The 26,397-nt window shown below is 45.2% G+C and overlaps 1 protein-coding gene across 2 annotated transcripts; it reads right to left on the reverse strand.

The window, feature by feature from the left end:
• Positions 1-3,237: 3,237 nt before the first annotated feature.
• On the reverse strand, positions 3,238-26,391 carry LOC115531075 (poly [ADP-ribose] polymerase tankyrase-2). 2 transcript variants are annotated; one of them, XM_030340094.1, is made up of 29 exons: positions 25,744-26,391; positions 25,000-25,115; positions 22,635-22,743; positions 22,194-22,289; positions 21,715-21,751; positions 21,468-21,543; positions 20,780-20,874; positions 20,451-20,517; positions 20,087-20,164; positions 18,570-18,678; positions 17,918-18,039; positions 17,630-17,721; positions 17,357-17,435; positions 16,733-16,904; positions 16,057-16,136; positions 15,575-15,720; positions 15,128-15,293; positions 14,498-14,717; positions 14,240-14,349; positions 11,230-11,418; positions 10,483-10,906; positions 9,026-9,096; positions 8,627-8,747; positions 8,336-8,433; positions 7,874-7,948; positions 7,578-7,683; positions 7,000-7,186; positions 6,735-6,891; positions 3,238-5,278 (listed from the first exon to the last, which is right to left on the reverse strand). In XM_030340094.1, the coding sequence occupies exons 1-29, from the start codon at positions 26,084-26,086 to the stop codon at positions 5,216-5,218; spliced, it is 3,804 nt and encodes a 1,267-aa protein (XP_030195954.1). In that variant the 5' UTR covers positions 26,087-26,391; the 3' UTR covers positions 3,238-5,215. The 2 variants fall into 2 exon arrangements, with proteins under 2 accessions (XP_030195954.1, XP_030195953.1); XM_030340093.1 differs by having other exon boundaries at positions 10,459-10,906.
• Between the last annotated feature and the right edge of the window lie 6 nt (positions 26,392-26,397).

Genomic DNA, 26,397 nt, shown 5'->3' on the forward strand with positions numbered 1-26,397 from the left:
ATTCAAGCAACTTGAATCATTGAAATCAGATACATTTCAACATTCTCAAGAGCACCAAGAGGTTATGCTGCGGATGTTGGGGATCGAACCCAGTTCCCTGACCACTTCACTATCTTTTCCTGTCTTTTTTTTTCTATCGCATCAGTATTGATCATCTGTTTCTTATGGATCTACAGCCATGTGACACTCTGTGATCCCTTGCCCGTCAACGTCCTTAGAAGCCATTCACAACACAGCCACGAGAGCCCTACTGTGATCGGATGACACTGCCTCAACCGAGGGATGCATTGTTGGGTTGTTTGTTTGATGGTTATGATCGTAATGGGGACAATGTTGAAAAAGAAGGTAAGCCCCAGGTAAACCCCAGTAAACCCCACAAATCAAACGAGAGCAGTGGCTGTGGGAATTTATACGACAATGTGATTTACTCGTGTGCATATCTCTCCTTTCCGGCAGTAGTCAGGAAGTTGAGACTTCAGACGTGGTTATAATGACACAGATAACCTTTTAGTGAATATTCTGTCCCACCTATTTCCATTAGCTTCTCTCGTCTATCTTCCCCTTTCTCTCGCTTATAGTCACTCATAGAGACGCAAACGCCCTCTCTTCCTCTGTCTTTCTCTTCATCTGTGTGTGTATGAGACTCTCAGTGTTTGTCTCAGCCTCAGCATGTTGCACAAACATTAAAATCTAAAATCGGAGAAAGAAAGAAAGAAAGTGGTACAAAAGTGGGCCAATGTTAACTGCAAAATCAACAGTAACCATACCACATACCAAATGACCTATATAGGCCTATGCAATACATATGAAAAGCTTAAGCCTACATACGACAGTCTCTTTTGACAGTGTAACGCAGATTCAGTGTTTCTCCTTTTAAAAGCCTGATGGATCCCTGGCGAGGGGAGGGGCCCTCTGACAATCCTTCATGTCCCTGCTCAGAAACCAGAGGCAAAGCTGGTCTCAGTGGGGAGAGACTTAATGGTCTGGTACCAGACTTGTATACCACAAGCACTTCCTGAAGCCTACCTGCTGACGGCGCTTACCTGCTGCCTGCCTCTGGAGGAACCAACCTTGCAGAGCAGATGGTCCCGCGATACAGAGTGCGACTATGAATGTGAATATATAAGCCTGCACTGGAGGCATTTTAAGTAGCCTGATTATTATATATCTAGTGATATTTTTGCAGCATTTTACAACATTCCCTATGTGTACAAGTAACAGCAGAGGGAGAGATAATGGGTGAATGGGTGGCCAGGATAGACAAGGTAGGAGGACTAGAGAAGGGAATGAAATGGTGGATCACAAAGCAGACCCAAAAACATTACCAAAAATATCTTAAAGGGTTAAAGGGGGACGAGTGAAACATAATGAGCATTTTGAAAGGGTTTCCAGAAAAATGGAAAGTGGCATATAGGAAGAGAATACTGAGAGACAATGGGAGAGGATAGAAAAAAGAGGAGAGGGCAGAGAGGAAAAAGAGAAACACTCACTGCAGCTAAAAGCTTCGAGTGTGGGGCCCTTGTCATGCAAACGATTTTCTGATTCCCTTGACAATATTCCCTTCCTGTTATCCTCAATGGGCCGAGCACATTTGAACATCTATATATGTAAATGAAGTTACGTAGGCACCCATGTGCTGTCATTAACTAAACCTTAAACCTTAATCATAAAATGTAAAAGATATGGGTTAACTGGTTTAACCTGTAGGCCTACTTAAATTATGTTAAAAACGAGGCTTCGTTTTAGAGGGGTTATACACGGAGCGATTTCTGACCGTTCCCTGGTAAAGAGGTCTAATTGCTCCATAATTGTATCCACTCAAGACACAAAAAGGTTTGAGCATGAAGTGGTTTAGCGCAAAACCAATCCCACCATAGTGCCTCCCGGTAGAACAGTCAAGCATATCGGACGCAGATCCAACCCACACCGTGGCTTATTTAAAAGGTTTAGACGTGGAAAAAAAATAATAACCTTCTCAACCCTTTTATTGACATACGCGATGTGATGCAGTAGAAAACACCATGTAGGTTCAAGCTCCTTTTCTTTTGAGAGGAATGGTAACAACATTTTGCCATCCTACTGGTCTCAAAAAAACGTATGCATGAAGAAAAGGCCTGGATGTTGATCTCGGCATGTAGCTCAGGAGTAGAGCGGGTTGGCAGTGTCAAGGTGTCCCTGAGCAAGAAACCTTACCCTAACTGCTCCCAAAGAGCTGGCTGTCGCCTTGCATGGCTGACACCGCTGTCGGTGTGTGAATACATGAATAGTTGAATGTAAGGCAATATTTTAAAGCGCTTTGAGTGGCTAGAAAAGTGGTTAGAAAAGTGCTATAGAAATGCAGTCCATTTAGCATTTATCTCCATGCTAAAATATCTTTAAATAACATCCATTGCACCCTTTCAAAATCTGTGAACTGAAGTTGCATTTTGTAAGATTGAGCCCCTCCAAATAAGTAAACTGGACTTTCAGAGAGAAATCTCAAAAACTGTTTTCAGTCACCTCTAACTGGCTGTGCAACTGTGAGAAGCGTAGCTAGCGTAGCTGTTAACAAAGAGAGAGATGCGGGCTGGTTGGCATTTCTTATTTCTATAATATATCATATCATATCATGTCCTAGGATGTGATTTTATTGATAGCTTTATTGAATTCACTATGGAGCAGCATTGACTACAGCTATGTCAAGGCACATTTAAGCTATGAGATAGTTGAAATTTCACACATTGTAGCTTTAATATAATTTACTTATTTAGCAGATGCTTCTATTCAAAGAGACTTACAGTGAATTCATATTATTTTTATTAATTAGCAGGTAGGGTTGGACATTGGTGATCAAACCCAGGACCTAGCTACCTTAGGCCCGCTCCCATATATAAAGGTGTCATCATTGTTTTTTATTAATGGGTTAAATAATCGGCATACTATCTCCCCTTTTTCCTACATGGTTTGGAGCAGTTGACCAAATACAATATTTTTGGTATGAATGCAAACCGCTGAATGAATGACCACAACTTCATTACCATTATACAAGGTCAGTTCCTAATGTTGCCGTATCGATTTAAGGTCAAATAAACGAATGCTTATTAATTTTCTTTCCCCAAAATGGCCAGCGGTGTATGCAGGATGGAGGGGATGACATGTTGTCAAAGGACTGGATGCTGAAGTATAACCAGCATCGATAACCATCGTTATCCGAGCAGACTCGGATAACGCAAAAACAAGAGTCGGAAAACAACCATCTTTAGGAGATACAGAGACATGTGTTTATTTCAAATGACAACAGCCCTGTACAATTCAGGTACATTGCATTTATATTCATTCATAGATTTGGTCCTTTAAACTCTGGTGCATCACCAAATATAATGGGTATGTTGTTAGCTGAATAGAAGTGGTACATGTGCATACACTCTGCTTTAAATTACACATGGGCTACCTTCATAGTCCTGGGATTGTCTTCTGACCTGAAGTCTGAGGGAATAGGTTATGAAATATGAAATAATAAAAGAAAATATCTCAAATATGTTGATCTTATTAAATTACACATAAATACAATCCCTTTCATGTAACTTTCCTTTTTGTAACATAGTTAAATTATTAACATTGAATATACCTCTTGTTAATCCAACCAAGAGTTTACTGCTGATCTGCACAGCAGAGGTTCAACAAGGGTTGGACTCCAGCCATATTCTGATTCGTAGTTTGCCTTCACTAAAGGTAGCGTTGCCAGATTTGACAAGAAACAGAATACACATCTCTCGAAAAACAAAATCAAGCATTATCCTTAAGGGTTAGTGCTCGATCTTAGAACCTGACACTATGGTCCTTTCCCATTAACTCATATTAGACTTCATTTAGTTTGAATTAGTTACGTTTACAGAAACTGCTTATTCTCGAACATTTAAATCAGGACACAGAATAAGGCACACACATGACCTGTAGTTTGAGCATATTTTGAGGTGCGGCATAGCTTTCTTGTTAGATCTGGCAACCCCGTCTTTGACACCGTATTGATCATATCAAAACAAAGTTAGACCACCTTTAGACCCTTCCAGGCCCCTTTAGGCACCACAGAAACAACACAATATACCACAATGCACTGCAAACCAAACACACACTGTACCATGCATTGGAGTAGTCATTTCAACTGACACACCACAGCACCAGACCCGGCTCAAACCCAATCAGAGTAGTTTAAGGATGCTACATTCCTTTTCATTTTGCATTGTATACCTATATACATGTAGATAGATACATACAGCACTCATTTAAAAACATCTTACCGGCAAATAAATATGGGTGCTTCACCAGCAAGGATTTTAATTGGACCTTAATGTTGGGCAGAGAGCAAACTGAGGCTGGAGGCAGAGCATATAAGTAATATGCTTATCAATTATATTGATAGGTGTAGGCTATCCTGCTACGTCAAGAGGCTATCGGAGCGGCATCCTATTACTAATAATGTCTTGCTCAGGCAAATCATGTAAACAGCCATCGGCTTTACCAAGTCACCAACGTTGTACAAAAACAATTATCTGATGGACACATTCTCCTTACAAATACTGAGAGAGCACCATGCAAGTACAAAGAAAGGATAGTTCAATAAATAAGGAACAAAAGCCAAGAATTCTCTAGAAACCATTATTTTTATGCAATCGTTGGTCAAACTGAGCAACTAGTCCTCTAGAATTTGTCCTTTGTCCCCCCAAGTATTTGTCGTTATAAAAAAAAATACACGTGATAGAAACCACAACAGAAGCAACGCGATAACGTCAAATCAAAACACGTCGTTGGAATGTCTTGCGTTCACGAGTTACGTACAATAACTATGTACACTTGATTAAGTAAACCACACAGAACAGCAGTAGCACAGTGCTTTCACAACACAGCCCTTTTTGTGTCTCAGCACAAGTCAACCCGTGGAGCTGCTGAAAATAACCCAGCCTGCTGTGAGCACCCATTAAACACCCATTAGACACTCACGCGATAAATAAATATAAATATAAATAAGTAGTTAGAAACAAGTAGACATTATAAAGATACGGATTTCACATCGCCCATTGGTAACAAACCTCATGTGTTTTATACATTGTATAAATAAAGGTTTCATGTTTGTACGCATGCAGTTAGTGAAGCCGCGGTTCCGCGTTGTTCTTCTTTACTTCCCTTTCCTGTCCTCCCGCCTCCCGTTCTCTTCCTACTTCCTGTTTGGTCTCGTCCGTCATCCGTCTGCAGGTGTGTCGGGTTTCGTGATCTGATAGGTGATCAGGTACTCGGGGTAGGCCTGCGGGAGGGAGGGAGGGAGGAGATACTTTAAAGCATTACAGCCTTCGTTACTTAGTATAGTATTAATTGAGAGATATGCACACGAGAACGCTACACCCTCAGTGTAGCCTGTTGTTTATTAGCGACTGTATAAGTGTCACTTATAAACAATAAAACAAATAAAAATGGAATGAACGCACATCTAACCTGATTGCCATTAAGGTCAATCAATGTGAAACCGGTTTTGCTGTCTGTTTAATCTGTATCCCATTTACACCAAACATATATTCCGACGCCAAGCTACACGTGGCGTGTCAGAAATCTTGCTTGCTTCTGAAAGGCGAGGCTGATTTGTGTCAGACGGTAATTAACCACACAGCACGCTGCTGGTGTCTCCGCGAGCCGTGGGTTTAAAAGGGTCTCAGGGTGATGCTTTTGCCGGCCGCCCTCGGCAATCAACCCTGAAGCAGACGGAGAGGAGACTAGGCCGCTCCGAACGCGGCGCAGAACGACCTGCCAAGCCGGCACGGTGGACCGCACCATGGCAACGCCATTGATTACTGGAGTGGACATCCACTCGTCCGAGCGCTCTCAAGGGCTTGGCGTGGGACTCAAGACATTATCCGTTCTGCGAAACACAGGGTTGTTCATGAGCCATCACATCGAGTAATTATTTTTTCAGTGGGTTTAGTTCTGTTTTTAGGACGCAACATACATTGAGAGATTATCTCTGCAGGAATTATCCAGCCTTGCCCGAGGAGAAAATATGATGTTAAAATCATCATTCGGAGTCATTACAATCAGCCTTCAGTGAGTGATGACAGGTGTTTATGTACCGCATGAACAACCCGGGTGCATGACTAGGGCTTGAAACGGATGAGAAGACATGCCATTATTCTCTGACTGGGATCAGATGTTACGGGAAAAAACAATAAACAACGGTTTACAAAGGAAGTGTGATATTGCATTATTGTATATTATGTTTAGTTCATTTCACAACATTTTCTACCTTCAAGGTTTAAATAGCTCATGTAGGGGGGAATGGAAGACTTTTGTGATGCTCAACAATCAAGAAAAACATCTTGTGTAAATATGCTCAATTCCTTAAATAAAGTCCAGGAAAACTACCCAAAAACTGAAATTCCAGAGCTTAATTTGTTTGTAATAGAGTAAGCTACTCATTTATTATTAATGTGAATCATTTTTTCATAATTGAAACCACTTATTTCAAGTGGTTTTAAAATACCTATCCCTCCATGTATCAGAACCGCTGTAATATCCAACATCAAGTATAGAACTTGCAGTTTCTACCGACACAAAAAATAATAGACAAAATAAAGACCGGCATTCCTCAGGGCTCAATGCCAAGTCCTGTTCATATTTTCTAAGGGTGGAAATATAATTCAGCCATGAGGCCAAATTCCTCCACCTCCCTGTCCCGTGCCTATAATTAGATTACAAACTACATTGATTACCTGCTCGCCTCTGTAGATGACGTACTCCGCCAAAGCCAGGCCGTTTACGCTTGGACGCCCCGTAACAGAATGATGACCTGGCGGAGAGTGGGCCATTTTCATTGCACTGAACTGGAGGAAGGACTTTCCCAGAGTCACCCTGCAGAACAACAGATGCCTGGGAGCCACAGGAACAAGAAGAAAATAACTTGCGTCAGGCACACTTTTGTAAGTGGATGACCGAGAACGCACCAAGAGCAAGAGACACACAGGGGGATTTAGTCACCTTTGGCAGATGTAGCAGGACCTGTCTTTATGCAGGGGGCAGCCCGTTCCTCCTCCGATACCGTACACATACTGGTTGCTCTTGGACGAGTTCTCTGCGAAGTAGATCCCGGCGCCGAACATGCCCCCGATGTAGGCGTGGCGCTCGTCAAAGCCCTTGTGGATGATGGCGTTGACAAACGGAGAACCTGTGGATCGGGGAACCGCAAGGGGTTATGAGTCCGCCCCGGAGAGGTCATTTCCAAGGACACCATCCTGGCTGTAGTATGGTTGTCGGCGAAGCCAGTCTTTATACTTTGCATGTTTCCATCACCATGGTGTAATATCACGCTCATTTAATGATTTAGTACAGTACATTTGTTACTTAATGTACCTTTAAGTAAAATCATATACACTTGTGTGCTACATTGGAAACAAATTAACATAAGTGCACCAAAAGCATGGCACCGTTTCCTTAGCGTAAACAATAGCATGTATGGTAGCATCTAAGGTAGCGTTTTCAGTAGCATTTACAGTAGCATCTACAGTAGCATCTATGTTAGCGTCTCCAGTAGACTGAAGGATGGTTGGCCTACTGACCGTGGAAGAGCATGCGTTCGTTGGAGTGGTTGTGGTTTTCCTCCGACACCTCCTTCCTGCGGTGGGTGAATCGCTCCCACAGCTTCTTGTTGCAAACCTTCTGGATCTAGAAACGTGCATTTGTTAACATTTAAGTTGAGCTACACTCCTCAATAAAAAATTTGTATCATAGTTCCACTGATCAGGATTGATGTTTACCTTTAAACCATGTTATATCTTTAAAATACCGCAGAGGAATAAGCGTTTACTTTGCCGATGTTATATCTCCAAAATACTGTAAAATAATTAACGTTTACTTTGACGATGGTGTATCTCTGGAAGAGCCCTCCAGCATGTCCTCCGTCTCTGTGCTCCCTGACTGTGCTCTGCATCTACACACACACACGCACACGCACACACACACACACACACACACACAGCAGAGGAGAACAACGTGTTTAATTAATTATGCATCATTAACATTATTTACATTTCAACAAGCTCTTAAACTGGACATATCTGTAGTCAAAGCTGATCGATAGTTATTTTAATAATGTCATCAATCAAATAACGTCCAATAACTTTAATAATCTACAAATAAATAAAAAAATTCACAGTTGACTCACAGTTGCTACTTACTGGGAAGGCTCATTAAAACATTGTGAATTAAGGCTTAGCCAATGACATGCAAGAATTGCCATATATCCTGTCCTATAGCATGAACACTGTATCACAGAAAGCCAATCAGAATGAGAGCAGTGCAGTGGGCGGGCAGCTACCTCCGCCTCCACAGACTGGAACTCCTCGTCATCCGACGCCAGATCGATCAGGACTGTCCCGCTATTGGCCGTGTTCAGCGTCAGGTAGGGGTTAAGACCTGCCGCACACACACACACACACACACACACACACACACACACACACACACACACACACACACACACACACACACACACACACACACACACACACACACACACACACACACAGTATGAATGCATGTCAATTTGCATGGTTTTTCGTATGTGGGTATGCGTGTGTATCTGGTGTGTGCGTGTGAGTGTGCTCACTCTGTGGGCCGCTCACGATCCTCTCCACTCCTTTGATGATCTTGTGTCTGTGTCCGTAGGCGTTGATCCCGATCTCTTTCAGCTCCCTGTGACCCATCTCCACCAGCACGTCCACGCTGATCTGCACACACACACAAATATACACAAACAGTGGCAAGATTGCTTCTTTCAACGCAAACGCACATTTTATCAAAGGCTCCTCTTTCTCACTTCCAAAAAGCTTTTTTTATTCTAGTGTTTAGTTTTTCAATTATCAATTTGAAGTAATATTATTGACTTCATACCCACGCCTCTTGTGTGAAGCCAAGAATTTTAGACGAACATTTTGGAAGGCTGTTTTGATATTTAACTTCATTTTGATTCTGTATGTCAATGCACCAAATGCAAAAATCTTCTTACCTGCTCTCTGTCAAAGATGTCCAGCAAGTGCTCCAGACCAAGGTTGTGGAGGAACTGACCGATACTGATGTCTACACACACACACACACACACACACACACACACACACACACACGCACACACAGATTAATTATAAAACAACTAAAATACTGCCTTTCATCCACCCCTAAATTACCAGATCACAGATGAAAAGTACTCACTCATCATCCGCCTCACCAATCAATTGAAACCTCCTCAGCGGTGAATGCATCGTGTTTGTGTGTGATCCCTTCCCGCTTACCCCCCCGGTAATGCGTCAGCCACATGCTGCTTCGTGACACGCATCAAACGGTCGCATAATCGAATCATAAAGCAACTTTAATGGGATCAAATCTTTCAATTAACCGGATCAAAATATTTCATTACCGTTCACATCTGGTGTTTGTTTATGTGGAGACTTAAAAAGTAATAAGTGTAAAAGTGAAAGCTGCTTTGCACTCCCTTTTAAAGTACTGAGTGAGTGAACAGAGATACATTTAGTGTGATAAAGTGTTGATGTGATAAAGGATGACTTACACAACCCCCCCCTTATTCATTAAATAATAATTGATTGCCTTGAACCAAAAGTCGATCCAATCATCCATATTAATAAAGGCTCCAGAAACTGTGCCATCGCCTGCGCTAATAAAAGGAAAATAAACGTTTTAAATTTCAACGCAGCACTTTCTAGCAAGGCTGAGAGTGACTTTTAATAGAAGAACACAATTAAAATTGCTTCATCTGCTCCTTTCTGTCTTTCTCCGTTATCCAGAAAACCTTTTCAATCACTCTTATCTCTAAGCCTGAATAGGTGTTTAATGTATGATTGCATGAAGTGTCTAATTAAATTCAGACCTAATTCCTTTTTTATCTCCATTTCCTTTTGTTATCAGCCTGCGCCCACCTTTCTCTGTCACAGGATCACATAGAGGCCGCTCCGCTTGAGTCAACTTGTTACTGCTGATGAACTTACCGTCCGCCAACATTAAAACCTGTCTATTATCAACCCTCCTCAGATACCCCTGAAGACTGTCATACAGCACTGCTACACTCAGCCGTGTGTGTGTGTGTGTGTGTGTGTGTGTGTGTGTGTGTGTGTGTGTGTGTGTGTGTGTGTGTGTGTGTGTGTGTGTGTGTGTGTGTGTGTGTGTTACTAGCAGGTGTCTGTTAATAACAGGTGTATCTGGTGTTAATAACAGGTGTATCTGGTGTTAATAACAGGTGTATCTGGTGTTCATAACAGGTTTATCGAGTTTCGAAGTGCAGGTGTGTCAGGTGCCAAACATGGTGCCCCTTTGATTTATTTAATTCGTTTAGAAATCAGATTTGACTCTTAGGTCACAGAGAAAAGGAAATGACTTCAGATATAGTGTGAGCGAGGAGCACCCCCAACCTAAGAACCAACCTACTGATACCTTGTAGAAATAAAGAAGCGCTACCTCCTGCCTCTCTCTTCTCAGGGCCCAGCGCGCCCCCCTCCTCCCCCAGCAGCAGCGACGTCATCTCTGGGAACGAGGAGGCCGCTGACCCGGCCGCCGGCGAGGCAGTTGCCGTGACAACGCTGGCGGCCATGGGAGCATCTGGCCCGTGTGCGCCCCCTGGGGTGTCGGAGGAGGAGGTGGACGGTAGGGGAAGCAGAGGAGTGGGGCAGGAGATGGAGGCGGAGGCGATGCCGGGGGTGGTGATGGTGGTGGTGATGGAGGAGGGGAGAGAGGGAACCACGGCGACGGGAGGTCCAACCGGGGCGGGGGTGGCGGTTGGGGAAGGCATGGGGGCGGGGAGGCTGATGAGCTCGTGTTTGAAGCTCCCCGGGGCCGAGGAGGGGGGCATGGCTGCGGTGAGCAGAGCCCGCACATCATCCACCTGAGAGAGCGCGAGAGCGAGAGACAGAGAGAGACAGAGACAGAGACAGAGACAGAGACAGAGACAGAGAGAGAGAGAGAGAGAGAGAGACAGAGAGAGACAGAGACAGAGACAGAGACAGAGACAGAGACAGAGACAGAGACAGAGACAGAGACAGAGAGAGAGAAGAGGAGAAAGGGACGTAGATGGGAGTGAGGAAATCTGAAGACGTGTCAAAACTCAGATTCTAATAACAATCTCACTCAAACATCTCACAAGCTCAAAACCACTCAATCTAAGAACTGGTTAAAACAAAAACAAAACGACATAGTCCCTCCGGCTACCTGGACGAGGTCCAACGGGGAGTGACCTTCCTGGTTGCGGAGGGCGGGGTCTGCGCCGTGGACCAATAGGAGGGCGCAGAGCTGCGTGCGCCCCTTCTGGGCAGCCTCGTGCAGCGGCGTGAAGCACCACCTGTCCGTGGCGTTGACGCAGGCGTCGTACTTGATCAGCAGCGCCGCCACGTCCACGTGCTGGAGGGGGGGGGGGGGGGGGGAATGACAGGGGGGCCAAAAGACATGTTAAAGAAACGCTCGACAACTGGGCCTCAAACTGCTAGCACGCCGACCGGGTAGGTCGTGGGTTCACGGTTCACGGTCGCGCCTTAGCACACCGGGGTTCACCCTCCCTCTGGTCTGATAGTACCAGGCTACAGGGTTCACCCTCCCTCTGGTCTGATAGTACCAGGCTACAGGGTTCACCCTCCCTCTGGTCTGATAGTACCAGGCTACAGGGTTCACCCTCCCTCTGGTCTGATAGTACCAGGCTACAGGGTTCACCCTCCCTCTGGTCTGATAGTACCTGGCTACAGGGTTCACTCCTCTGGTCTGATAGTACCAGGCTACAGGGTTCACTCTCCCTCTGGTCTGATAGTACCAGGCTACAGGGTTCACTCCTCTGGTCTGATAGTACCAGGCTACAGGGTTCACCCTCCCTCTGGTCTGATAGTACCAGGCTACAGGGTTCACCCCTCTGGTCTGATAGTACCAGGCTACAGGGTTCACCCCTCTGGTCTGATAGTACCAGGCTACAGGGTTCACTCCTCTGGTCTGATAGTACCAGGCTACAGGGTTCACCCTCCCTCTGGTCTGATAGTACCAGGCTACAGGGTTCACCCTCCCTCTGGTCTGATAGTACCAGGCTACAGGGTTCACTCCTCTGGTCTGATAGTACCAGGCTACAGGGTTCACTCCTCTGGTCTGATAGTACCAGGCTACAGGGTTCACCCCTCTGGTCTGATAGTACCAGGCTACAGGGTTCACCCTCCCTCTGGTCTGATAGTACCAGGCTACAGGGTTCACCCCTCTGGTCTGATAGTACCAGGCTACAGGGTTCACCCTCCCTCTGGTCTGATAGTACCAGGCTACAGGGTTCACCCCTCTGGTCTGATAGTACCAGGCTACAGGGTTCACCCCTCTGGTCTGATAGTACCAGGCTACAGGGTTCACCCTCCCTCTGGTCTGATAGTACCAGGCTACAGGGTTCACTCCTCTGGTCTGATAGTACCAGGCTACAGGGTTCACTCCTCTGGTCTGATAGTACCAGGCTACAGGGTTCACCCCTCTGGTCTGATAGTACCAGGCTACAGGGTTCACCCTCCCTCTGGTCTGATAGTACCTGGCTACAGGGTTCACCCCTCTGGTCTGATAGTACCAGGCTACAGGGTTCACTCCTCTGGTCTGATATTACAATGTTGAAGGGTCGTTCCCTCCCTCTTTCATAAGCCACCTTTCTGTCTCGCTGCGCTGTTTGACCCATAAAAGAGGGAGCAATTAGAGGAGAGAAGATGGATGGATATAAAGCAAATGGGAGAAAAAGAGAGGCGATGGAACTAAATGAACAAAAAGTGAGCATTAAGAAGCCATGGATGGAGAGGGAGAGGACAAAAGATTTGTTCTGCAGAGAGATGAGACACATATAGAGGTGTGAAAGTGAAAGAGAGCGAGTGAGGGGGTGAGACAGACAGAGAAACAGACAGACAGACAGACAGAGAGACAGACAGAGAGAGAGACACGGAAGAGGGAGAAGAAGGGAGATGATTACAGAGGGTCCTCGTCAGTACCTTCAATCTGTAAACGGTCAGGACTTGAGTCCTGAAGAGTGGACCTCATCATTATCAAACAGACGCTCACAAATGAACACACACACACACACCCTCACAAATACACACTGAATGCTTATAGTAGGGTTTTTTCCTGTGTAGATAATATGTGTGTGAGGTAGTGTGTGTGTGTTTTTTCCTCCTCTTACTGTGTGTGTCTTTAAGCGAAGACCGATACAGCATAATACACCCTTCAGTTCTCCTCAATCAACTCCTCTAGCACGTGTGTGTGTGTGTGTGTGTGTGTGTGTGTGTGTGTGTGTGTGTGTGTGTGTGTGTGTGTGTGTGTGTGTGTGTGTGTGTGTGTGTGTGTGTGTGTGTGTGTGTGTGTGTGTGTGTACGGCCATCAGATCCCCTTCAGCAAGTAATAACAGGAATTGGTCAAAAAGTTTTGAGGGACATCCATTTGCATGTAAATCACATTGGGAGTCTGAGTGCGTGTGTCAATATGTGTTATATGTGCATTATTATTGCACATATTCTTTGTTGAATCTGTTAAAATAGGCTAAATAAACACAATAAAAGTATAGTATTATAAATGATATAAAAATGCAATAGAAATAACAACATAATAATAATTTAATAAGATATGATGATAATAATACCAATATAGAATTGCTAATATAGGCTACAATTATAATTATGGTTACATCCTGGTTTACATTGAATCCTAGACGATTTGAATGTTCGATAGAAAGACATTTAGTCGGCGTGGTCTTTAATAGTTAAATGGCCTTGCAGTGTTGTGTGTGTCACACCATCGGGGGTATGGGTTGGCAAACGAGTGATACCGAAGGACACCACAACCTTATACAATGTTGTCTTTGTGGGGTCGGGGGGGTTGACTCAGTCCTCTGAGTGCAAATTGCTGCGTTATGTTTTGCTTCAAAATAAATGTCCTTATTGCTTGTTTGATAACCACTTTTTCTTATGGAAGAGGCAGTATGCAATCTTTAAAAAAATATATATATGTAGAGCACCTCGACCGCAACAGAATATCCGGAAGAAACGTAACAAATAAGTGATAGAAATAAACAATAAATAATGAGTGATTATATGATTCAACAGCCAGTCGAGGTCGGGTCGGGCCTGACGAATCAGATTCTACCATTCAAATTCTTAGTCGAGGACCCCCATTTTGAGGGGGATGAGTTAGTGAATGGACGAGTGAGCGAGCAGCAGAGGGTACCCACCCCATAGGAGGCAGCGTTGTGCAGGGGGATGAGCCCCCCTCGGTCCTGAGCGTTCACCTCTGCCCCCTGCTGCAGCAGAAACTCCGCCACCTCCATGTTGTTGTAGCCAGCTGGAACAAACACACAATGTTTATAGACTACTGCATTTGTCCCTTCGAACAGTGTGTGTGTGTGTGTGTGTGTGTGTGTGTGTGTGTGTGTGTGTGTGTGTGTATGTGTATGTGTGTGTGTGTGTGTGTGTGTGTGTGTGTGTCCTACCAGCGAGGTGCAGCGGGGTGGAGTGCCTCCCCTGGGCGTCCCTACAGTTGACGTTGGCGGGGCTGCAGATCCGGCGGACCCTCCCAAGACAGCCCTTCTTGGCGGCGTCCAGCAGCGCTGCGTCCCCCCGCAGCAGGTCCTGGATGTCCGTGTCCCCCTCCCGCACCAGGTCCAGGGGGCTGTTCCCGTCGCGGTTCTTCCTGCTGGGGTCCGCTCCGTGCTGGGGGTCCGGGGAGGGGGGGGCGACAAGACGAGGGAGGGTGAGGGCATTCATCCGTGGGAAGATGTTCAATGATTCAGTAATAATTCAGAGCTATGCGTGTGTTCGTGTGTGTCTGTGTGTGTCACCTGCAGCCCCACACAGATCTGCATGTGTGTGTGACTGAGTGAGGGTGTCCGTGCGTGTGCACGTGTCAAATCAATCAGTTATAAGAAAGAACGAGGAAATGCAAACAGACCTGCCTGTATGTGTTGTGTGTGTTTGTTTACATTTGCACATGTGCGTTGTGCGTCAGTGTGTACATACATGCTTGCTCACCTGAAGCAGCAACCAGGTGTGTGTGTGTGTGTGTGTGTGTGTGTGTGTGTGTGTGTTTGTGTGTGTGTGTGTGCGCCCCCGTGCAGGCCCACCTGCAGCAGCAGCTTGCAGATGTCGTACTTCCCCTTGGCGGCGGCCTCGTGGAGGGGCGTGAACCTCCAGAGGTCGGGGGAGTCCACCGCAGCGCCGCGGCGCACCAGCCGCTGGGCCACCTCCAGGTGGCCGTAGGAGCAGGCGTTGTGCAGGGGGGCCAGGCCTCTGGGGGGGGGGGGGGGGGGGGGGGGGGGGGGGGGGGAAACGTTCTTGTTGCGATATTTCATCATGGAGTAAATAGCTGCCATTTAGTGCTGGTTTAACTCTCTCTAAATCCATCTCAAATCAATTAATTTCAACTGAGCCATAATGGAATATGAAGATGAATAATTAAACAAAGACGAAACAATGACTTTTTCTCTCTCTCCCTACATCTCTCGCCTTTTGAGTGCTATCCACACATGCCAAAGCCCCTCTCTCTCTCTCTCTCTCCCTCTCCCTCTCACCCTTTGTCCTTGGCGTGGACGTCGGCTCCGTGCTGCAGCAGCAGCTCCACCACGGCCAGCCGGTTGTAGCCCGCCGCAAAGTGCAGTGGAGTGGACTGTCTCCCCTCCACGTCCCGACAGTTCACATTCTGCAGAGTACACAGCCTCTGGGGGGGGAGAGAGAGAGAGAGACAGAGACAGAGACACAGACACAGAGTGAGAGTCACACACACAGATAGCAAAAGAGAAAAGGGGAGAGAGACAGAGACAAAGAGAGAGAGATAGAGATACGAGGGAGGTAGATGAAAGAAATGAAGAGAACACAGTCCATAGTCAAGGATGATGAAGATGTGAGGATTGATACTTAAAACAAATTTCCTCCTCCTTCAAATCAAACAATTGAACAATGACTGGTTATAACACATTTATCTTGTTCAATTCATTAACTCAAATCTCAAAGTTATCGACCCAGCCAACCGGAAGTTATATAAGTTATATTTTACCTTGACAGTTTCTACATCTCCTGATTTGGAGGCTTCTAGAAGCTGCCGGTCGGAGTCAGAGTTCCCCATCAGAGCTCCTTCTGGAAGTTGGATAACATGCAGACTGTTCAGCAACGATGTTACGAAATACTTCTATTTTTTTATCTGTTTTAAACTGTAATAATGAAAATGAACAGTCAGCCGCTACATCATCAGAAGTGTTATAATATTAAGATTGCAGAGATCACTTCTATTATTTCTCCTGTTTTATTCATCACTTCCATCACCTATGCATCTCCTGTGCCAATGTGTTCTTGGCAGTTACTTAGTTCTTAATTTAATTAAGAGTATTAAGGCTTCAACTGACACAGGGTCTGAAAATGGGATTCTGATAATTAAAATTCTGAATGAGATATCATCAAAAAAGAAGACAACCCACACATGAGTTTAAGAGTACCACATGCAAATATTTGAGAAGATTTTGAGAAAGTTATTTTCTTTTCTTGGAATTATAATTAAAAGTCAACACACACTGACTCATTCAGTCAAACACACCGATAAAAAGCATAAATGAAGATCCACACACACACACACACACACACCCAACCCATTCCATAAAAACACACAAATATATTAAGATGCGCACACACACACACACACACCACCAGGAGCCTCGGGGCTCCTGGTACCCCAGTACCTTGCAGGAGCTCCCTGACGGCATGGTGGGCCAGCTGAACGGGGGCCAGGCCCTGCAGGGAGGGCAGCCGGGGGTCGCCCCCGGAGCCCAGCAGCAGCCTGCAGGTCTGGAGGTGGCCGCACTGGGCGGCTCGGTGCAGCGCCGTCTGGCCCAGGCAGTCCACCGCATTCACCTGGGGGGGGGGAGAGATTATCAGAGTCTGGAACCGCTTCACTGTGGAAACGGGTCAATACTTATAAATCACTGCCTTAACAAATACAAAAAAACACATTAAATATCTACTGAACTAAAGGGGGGGGGGCACTATTTTCATTCAAGCTTTTCAGTTTAGTGTTCAGCAGCGGATATTACTCAATGATTATATTTTTTTCAGTGTAGCTACCTAGATAGCCAAGATAGAAATACCAGACATATTCCTCATCACAATAGCGTGACAATATTGATAATAACTCCATATACAGCATCAATAAATCCTTTTAGCATTTGTTATTCCGGCAAGGAGCCCGCTTCTTCAAAGCCATTTGTGCCTTCATTTATCGTTTGAAACCCCAACCAGTGGAGCCACGGTGAGGCGGCTGCCTGTGGGGGGGTCTGTCTCCACTATCACCAAGCGTTCCTGCTCACCTTGGCCTCGTGTTTGACCAGCAGCTCGATGACGTCATTGTGGGACTTCTCAGAGGCCAGGTGGAGAGGGGTCAGCATGCTAGGATAAGGGGAGCACAATGATGTCATCACACGGGGACACCACATCACGTTCTGATTGGCCATCACAGTCAGTCATGAATATTGATAGTTTGTTTTCGATACCTTGACTCGAAAACACTAGCGCCATCAGTGCTGAAAACATGACATGTTTCATCATGATGAGTACAGATACAGACGCGAGGCCACACTCACTCTTTGGTCTTCTCGTTGACGTCGGCGCCTTTCCTAAGGAGAAGCTCGCACACTTGTCTCCTCTTAGGGTAGGGGGCCACCGACGCGCAATGCTGAACCCGCACATGCATGCATACACACACATACGGGGACACAACCACACACACAAACCCAGATAGAAAGACACATTATGATTTGGCCATTTTTGTTTGCTGACTTCTCAAAAGAAACACGTTTACACACACACACACACACACACACACACACACACACACACACACACACACACACACACACACACACACACACCAGCGCCGTCTCCTGGGTGAAGGGGTGTCTGAAGGCGACGGTTTCCCCGGTCAGGTGTTTCTTCACGCGGGTCAGGTCCGCCTCCCTGGACGCCCGCAGCAGCAGGTGACCTTTGAACTCGTCTGTAAAGTAAGAGGAAAGAGAGGGGTCGTAGGTCAACCGCAAGCTCAGGCTAATAGCGACCGAATAGAAGACCAAACAAAAACATTCATCTAACGCGAGGCGGGATAAATACGATGACGCTTCAGAGCAGCGTCGTAGAGGCCTATCAACAACAGAGATGGCTGCCACTGCTGTGGAACGGTCTGTTAGTTACACTATCGAACTGGACGATGCATTTTCACTAATAACAGACGGATGCACTTAAAGCTTTTGTTTTTTTGGTCGCTAATTGCAGTTTGCAATTTGCTAGTCGCTTGGGTTTATTAAGGTAGAACAACATAATTGATTAATGATTCATTCTGTTTACGCGATTCATTCCATACAAAGAAAATTAAGGAAGATCCAAATTTACCTACACCCAAACACAGAATAGATGCTGTATGCCAAATAAGAGGCTACAACTACTACTACGGTCACTACGGATAAAACTCATTACTCAAATCCCATTTTAAAGAATTAGAAACGTATGACTGGTCATGAAGGAACATACATGCCAGCTGTTCCTTGAGCTGTGTGGTGGGAGCCAGCTCGACTGAGCTTTTATTGTGACAGTTCAAGAATGTGGGGTCCGCTCCGTAGCTCAGCAACAGAGAGCACACCTGGATGAGAAAACACAAATGATCAGGAATAGATCTCCTGGTTCATCAAAATAAATGTCCCCCTTCTCAGAGATTTCCCATACACAAACTATAGACAAACGGTAGACTCTTTCAGTTATGAGTGTACTACGCTAGCTCAGTGCTCAATCGAGAAAATACTGTAGCACAACCTTGATTTTCTGGAGCTACTAGGTTTGATCGAAAAATATAATAAGAAGAATAAAGAATAATATAAATGCAAGAGGTGATTAACGTGGTCCGAGCAAAATTAAAAGTCAAGAACACACTAATGGAAGATATAAATATAACATATAATCGTCATATTTAAGGAAGAACTGCTGCCTCATTCACATGGTCAAAATGTCTCCTGATAAGCACACAACATCCAGAAAACTCACAGCACACATTTCTCAAGTGAATTAAGGGCTTTCTTCAAAGCATCTGAAAAATCTTTGAAATTCTGAGGAAATTAAACATTTGTAGTCAAGAACAATAACGGAAGAAATATAAATACGACAGAGTTAATTATGAAGGAAAAATGGTTAACGAATAAGTTCCCCTTGATGCCATACTGTGTCTTGGCAGTCCGATTCTTGGAAACTAAAAAGCCGGATGTTGATTGCCTGATGAATTTCAGGTGCTGTTCAATGTTGTGTTTCTTAAATGAGTGGCATAACATAATGTCATGTTCAGCTTGTTCATAATGCTCTAATCAGGATTTGAACTCTCAACCTAAGGATCACCAGTACACGACATTATCCCGTTGAGCCACTGACATTCCTGGTATGAAGCCACACTCGCATGATTAAAATGCACACAACATCAAGAAAACCCCAAGCACACATTTCACAAGAGAATTAAGGATTTTCTTAAAATAGTACAGATCTGAAAATTTGCACTGTTAATGGTATCCACCTAATGAGAGCCGTATGGTAGTTATACAATAACAAAATGATCTTATAGGCAAAATGGGTTGAGACTGTGGACGTTTGGCTTTTCTATGAAATTGTGGGAAAAATAAACATTTTTAGAGCAGAAGACCAGGGTGAAAAAATTCATCTGATTCTACAGATTAATATGATGAAAGAAATTTGAGTCAAAGTCAATCTGGTGAGGAGAAATAAGCCTAATTCATGATTTTTTACAAAAGCACAACCTTTGGGTGCAGTACCACAAATCTGAGTTTATGGGTAGTGGGGAGTTGTTTTGACTTACGGTATAGGCTGCAGTATGACTTTTACAGAATTTGAAAAAAACGTTACAGAAACAATAATATATCATCAAACAGCTTGTATTTCAGTCAGTAACAAGACAGTTGAGACTGACAGATATCATCTTGTCCAGAGGGGTTTCATAGTGGCTGTGGTGAACCCTGTGAGCACCATCACCCGGTCAGGAGCAGACGTACCTCCACACGGTTCTTAGAGGCGGCCTCATGAAGAGGGGTGAACTGCCACAGGTCCATGGCGTTCACACACGCCCCGTGCTGGGAGTAAAGCAAGCAGAGGGAAAACATGTGGAGTAAAAATATTGTAAAAATATTTTTTTTCTTTTTTAATGTATATCACTTTATATTAGAGTCTATTGAACAAATTGTATTGTATTATTACATGCATGTCTTAATAGCTATGCATACATTCATCGATATTCGTGAAGGATATCTGTGAACACCCTTGAACTTCAGCATATTGTCAGAAATATGCTGGGCAAATAAAGTTGAATTGAATAAAAAGAAATGTATTTTAAATAAAGTGATGGATGAATGCACCGACCTTGACCAGGAGCTTGGTGACCTCGTAGTGTCCATAAGAGCAGGCGTTGTGCAGTGGGACCAGATCTCTGAGACATGAGGCACACAGAACACCCGACAGCTCGTTATTCACACATATCCCCATGGAAACCAAGCCACATTATCTCCCATTTAACGGCTTTGTCCACATACTACCGGGCCACTGACACACAATAAAAAATTATAAAATAAGCAAACTAAATTATTACAAATTATCCGATTTCTTATCGTTTATAATTCGTTTTGTGTGCTTGTGTGTGCGTCAGTGATGATGAAGACAATGGGGCCGACCTAAAGGCGAACGGCGCTCACCCCTTGTCCTTAGCGTGGACGTCCGCTCCGTGTTGCAGGAGCAGTTGGACGGTTTTAACGCGATTGTAGCCCGCGGCCAGGTGCAATGGTGTCGACTAAAAACGAAAAAAACAACCCTATTAGTCAACACGACTCCCAGCGGTTGGTCAAAGGACGTGTGCCAACAACACCTGAACACAACAGACAGATACGCTGAGGATGAACAGAGACACTGAGACACAAAGAATAATGTATAAGCATTGCATAACTGGAGACAAAGCAAGTCTAAAGGTGAGGAACAAATTACTTTGGATAAAAGAGTCTGCTAAATGACTAAATAATAATAATACAACCTTTTTAATATCGAGGGCTTTTTCAGTGATGTACAAGGTAAACACAGGTAGAGCCAAAACAATAAAACGCTACCTCAAAACTAACTCAAACCAAATGTCTTAAAAGATGTCTTTAAACACTAAACAGTGATTGATAATTGTGGATTGTTGTGAGGTCTCATTATTGGAAACCATATCTATAATCATTGAATAGATACTAGACAAGGTAGAAAGATACTGTAGATAGACACTTTTCCACAAAAGCGACTTCCCATGAATGCATCCAGTGAATGCAGATACAGGTCATTTTCTAGTTAATTTGTCAGGGGACAGTGTGAAAATTGTTGCTAAATAATCATAAAAGCCGGGCTCCTCACCTTCCTCCCGTCGCTGGCGTGGCAGTTGACGTTGAGCGGGGTCAGGAGTGCCATCAGCTTCTCCTCTTGACCACTCCTACCAGGCCATGACATCATCATCATAAACAACAACCACAGAAAAGCAAGCAGGAGCACGTATGCAGCTACTACTGTAACCAATCTAATTAATGACAAGTTGGAAGGGAACACGTTTCAGATCATAATTATACATTTATTAATAAATTGGTTAATTCAACCGTTATCATACCTTGCACATTCCAGAAGCTCGTCTTTCCTGTAATCTCCTGAAAAAATAATATTTAAATAAAATAAATATGTGAGCAAAGATTGTGAACTATAGTTCATCATATCTAGATCAAATAGGTCATTGCAATTGCATTTAGAAAATATATTATACACCTGAAATGTTAACGAAATGGACTTTGGACACCTCTGACTGGGAATACTGAGCTGTCACTGTGTTATTGTGAATGCGTGACTTTATGAATAAGAGTTAAGGTAAGTGTAAAAGCATAAAAGCAGATTGATTCTCAGATAAGTGAGGTGAGGAGCAGCCTATCAACAGCCCATTACTATTGGCCAGCGACTGCCTGCAACCAAATCTGAGATAATGGGTATCCTAAGTTAAGAGCTCACAGTTACAGCACACTCAACATTGTATGCATGTGTTGGCCTGTATGTGTGTGTGTGTATGTGAGGGTGCGTGCACGTATGTGCGTTCCTCACCGGTCAGCACTGCTTTAGCTGACGGTTCTGCCAGATCCAGAGCGGTTCTGCCATCTGTGTTCCTGACGGCCGGCTCAGCCCCATGCTGCAGCAGAACTACGCACACACACACACACACACACACACACACACACACACACACACACACACACACACACACACACACACACACACACACACACACACACACACACACACACACACACACACACACACACACACACACATTGAAAAATGGCAGTACAATTATAGAAGTTGAGACGACTTCCACAACAGTGCATGTCATTATCTTGAAGGAAAGTATGTATACTTTAGTAGGTGCAACCAACCTCAGTGTATGAATGCATAAAGGAATATTGAAAACAGTCTATCGGTGGGTGTGGGTGAGTAAGTGACTGAGTTTGTGTGTGTGGGTGTGTGTGTGCATGCATGAGTGAGTACCAATGCAGACGTCTATCTTCCCCTTGATGGCAGCTTCATGGAGAGGAGTGTAGCTCCAGTTGTCTCTGGAGTTTGCGTCCGCCCCGTGGTGGAGCAACAGAGTCACCACCTGAGAGGAGGGGAGGGGGAGGAGAGAGGGGGGAGAGGAGGGAGGAGGAGAGGGGGGGAGAGGGAAAAAAATGAAAAAGAGGAGAGGGAAGAAAAGAAGAAAACATGAGGCAAAACGAGAGGAGAAAAATGACGAGAAGGGAGGAGAGGAGATGAGTAACGAGAGGAGATGAAAGTGTTGAGGATAGGAAGGAGAGGAAAGGAGAGGAGAGAATGTATGAAGGAGAATTCCATTTTTATTTGAGGTGTCAATCCCAAGTTTCTCCCTGTTGGGAGTCGTGCTATGCTTCTTTATGTAACTTATCAATGTCCTTGTGCAAGACATTCTCTGCTTCTGTACCAGACAGTCAGCATACGTCCCGCCCATATGTTGTTATTAACAAGGATTTCTGAGATACAACCTTATTATCACAGATTTCTCTCTCAGTGCGGGGTCGTGTCATGTATGTGTCATCTATGCATTAGTCTTGTTTTAACCGTGTGTGCCGAACCATTATGTGTTCTTCTGTTTACGTATCTTTTTTGCTACACTCTCATCAGTTAGCCATGAGACTCTCCGTGCCCGTTCTCACGCTGGTGAAGGTTACTGTACAGACGCTCCACAACACGGGTCGCACCGTCCAGTGAACTAATTGTAAATGTGCTTTAGGTACCTGAATAAACGAGTTAAGCTGCCTTTTGTCACAGTGATGACAGAACTCGCCGCTTTGTGATCCAGGACCAGAGACCATCAGAAGACAGATAGAGAAAGTGTGCATAACACTTGCCGTCGAAATATCAAATGTCTGCGTGCTTGTTCGAGCCTCTAGGGTTGAGGGGGCCCGTTGTAGCTCATCTGCATGTGGTCCTGAGACGCCATTAAGCCCTTGGGTGTGGAAGAGCGTCGTAAATCATACATTTCACTTTTTACCTTTTCATATCTGGTGTGTACCATCTCTATGCCTCGAATCTTGTGATCTCACACTAGGCTATGATGTCCAGCCGTTCTTGCATGCATAAAACAAAACGCCTTGAGTTATGCTTTGAGCTGAATGAGAGCAGATTTCTAAACTATTCATGACCGATTTAGTCATGACAGAGGGTCTTAAAAGCAGACAAGATCTCCCATTAGGATTTTCCTTCCATTAAAAAGAAGCATTTGCCTGGACTCTTTCAACCTAAGTGTTAAGATGTGAAAAAAAAAATCCTACGGTGCAGGTATGCCTGTGAACAAGGGTCCCAGTGGTGGAACACCGTTGCCTTTTAGGGTCTCCAAAAAGGAAATCCTCGACGTGTCTTTCTGGTGAGTGTCAGTGGCATAGCTAAGCCTCCTCTGATCGTGATAGTTAAGCTGGGAATTACTGCCTGAGGCCACTTAGCAGACAGCATACTCCAGCCTGCCTGGGGTCTCCTGGGTGTAGACCAGTATCAACAGGAAGAGGAAATGGAAGAAGAAGAAGGCTTGGGGGAGGGGGGGGGGGGGGGGGGGGGGGGGTAGGTTCAGCTCGAACCGAAAGATGTTTGAACCTGTGTACCTTGGGTCGAAGGCATTGCCTTCCCGATTATGTGATCACATTTTGGATTTCTTTATTTAAAAGGGACAGCGCACATTAATAAACTTGAGCACCAGAGTTCAACGTGTAAATGTGCCACATTTAGCCATTCAGGCTAATTTTCATCTCCCTGATGTCATGTTGGGGGGTTCACGCCGTTCACTAGTTAACACCGGAGCGACGGGTCCTCTCCACTTTGAGCCAATTGAGTGGCCATCACTACCGCTGGCCTGAGGCGGGAGTGTTCGACATTTAACACGGCCAGGAGCGTAGTGCCTTGGGCCCACTCGTATCAACCCCGGATTTTGTATGGAAAACACAGGTCAACAGACTACTGCAAAACAGTAGCATGAGCAAATGCATTCATTAAAGCAAAATGAGTGGCATTTCCTATGACGATTTGCACATGGATTGAAACCGTTACGTTTAGGTTGGATGTGTTCCGAGGACAGCGTTATTAGAATGACCACCAGACAAGTCTATGTACTATCTATCGTAGTCTATTAGTTTGGGAGACTCTTGATCTCTGATCCAGGAGCCCAAATATGTTATAACAGAATGTAAAAGAGGAGACGGAATAGAGCCAGCGCCACGAACCAAAACCAACGAACCCCTTCCACCACCACCTCTTGTGGCCTGACACACTCTCTATCCCAAGGTCTTTATGTCCCTTTTCTATAACCCTGTGTGTGTGTGTGTGGGGGGGGGGGGGGGGGGGGGCTCACTTCTGCATGCCCGAAGGAGCAGGCGTTGTGGAGGGAGATGAGGCCGCCGTCGTCCCTGGCGTGGACGTCAGCTCCGGTCAGGAGCAGGAAGTGGACCACCTCCCTGCGGCCAAACCCTGGAGAGAGAGAGGGCAGTTAGTGCACACGGTATCATCTTCCTCTTCTTCAGCGATTGATCCTCCTCGTGCCTCAAATCATGCATAATCTAGTATCTATAATTAACTCCGGCTTCCGGGTCTGGTTCGACGTCTTTGGGTCTGGCTCTGAGGATTAATTATTGAGGATTGGGGTTCACTGGCCATTAGGGCCTGAAGTTCTTTCAAGTCAATAGAGGCCATGCAGATGCATAATGCACACATCGTCCTATTGATGATTAAAACGAGCCATTCTATTGCAACGGGTTAGTGTTGTCAGTGTCTGTTTTCAGTATTTTCATTGGAATAGGAGTCTCCCTGCCCTGACTGACTTTGATCGTAATGTATAGCAATAATTTGTAGGCCTACTGGATTCCTTTTCATGTGCAAATATCTTTCTCTCATGTGCCAATGTAATGTGCTGTAGCCTAGTACTACAGATGATGGATACTGTCAAAATTATAGGCTTTTGTTCAGTGTGTATAGATCATATAGCCTACAGCGAATTGTTCAATTGTTCGCACGGTATTCTGTATGGATTCGCGCGTGTGAAGTTAGCGAATAGAATCCAGTGTAGTAGCCTATAGTCTTTATTGTATGTGTCCCTCACCTGCGGCGAAATGCAGCGGCGTGGATTTCCTCCCGGCGGTGTCGCGACTGTTTACGTTCTCCTGCGTGACCAGTTTCCTCACGCGCTCCAGGTCGCCGTTCCGACAAGCTTCGAACAGCTCGCGGTGTCCGAACCCCGGCGTCCCCCCGACCGACACGGGGCCGGGGGACACGGCTCCCCCGCCTGGGCTAGACACACCGGAGCACCGTCTGGCAGACATGAACGTCAGCGAACGCCCTTCCTCCGCCGTCGCCGTCGTTCTCATCTTGTCCTCTCCCCCATTTAATTTAAAATGAGGGTTGTACACCAAGGAACACCAGAACCCTCGAGCTACCGATGCCATGTGGTTAAAACCCGATGCTCACGATGCCACAGTGATAAACACATCCAAGAGCCATAGTGATCGGCGCCTGTTCGATTCAATGAAGCGTTGTTGTTGTTGCTGCTGCGGATCGATTGATTCGTGCCTGGGCGATGCAACGACAGCTTTTGGATTGGCTCCCCATCGATGTCCGACGTCGACTGTCACTACACAGCAGAAATTACGCACCAGTCACTCGTACAGATATCGACCGAAGCTAAACACCGCTGGCATGTTGCAGATGGCACAACATTGATTATGTAATTGGTGCTGACCGTCGTCTACGGTCGCGA

The sequence above is a fragment of the Gadus morhua genome, chromosome 18 (assembly GCF_902167405.1).
Source record: "Gadus morhua chromosome 18, gadMor3.0, whole genome shotgun sequence".
Classification (NCBI taxonomy): Eukaryota; Metazoa; Chordata; class Actinopteri; order Gadiformes; family Gadidae; genus Gadus; species Gadus morhua.

Excerpts from the sequence above, each read along its gene's own strand:
- LOC115531075 (XM_030340093.1), bottom strand. The coding sequence starts at position 26,086 with ATGGCATCGGTAGCTCGAGGGTTCTGGTGTTCCTTGGTGTACAACCCT. Across the intron at positions 17,722-17,917 it reads TCACCCAGGAGACGGCGCTG|CATTGCGCGTCGGTGGCCCC; the intron begins GTGTGTGTGTGT and ends GTGCGGGTTCAG. Across the intron at positions 7,684-7,873 it reads AGAGATACACCATCGTCAAA|ATCCAGAAGGTTTGCAACAA; the intron begins GTAAACGTTAAT and ends GCACGTTTCTAG.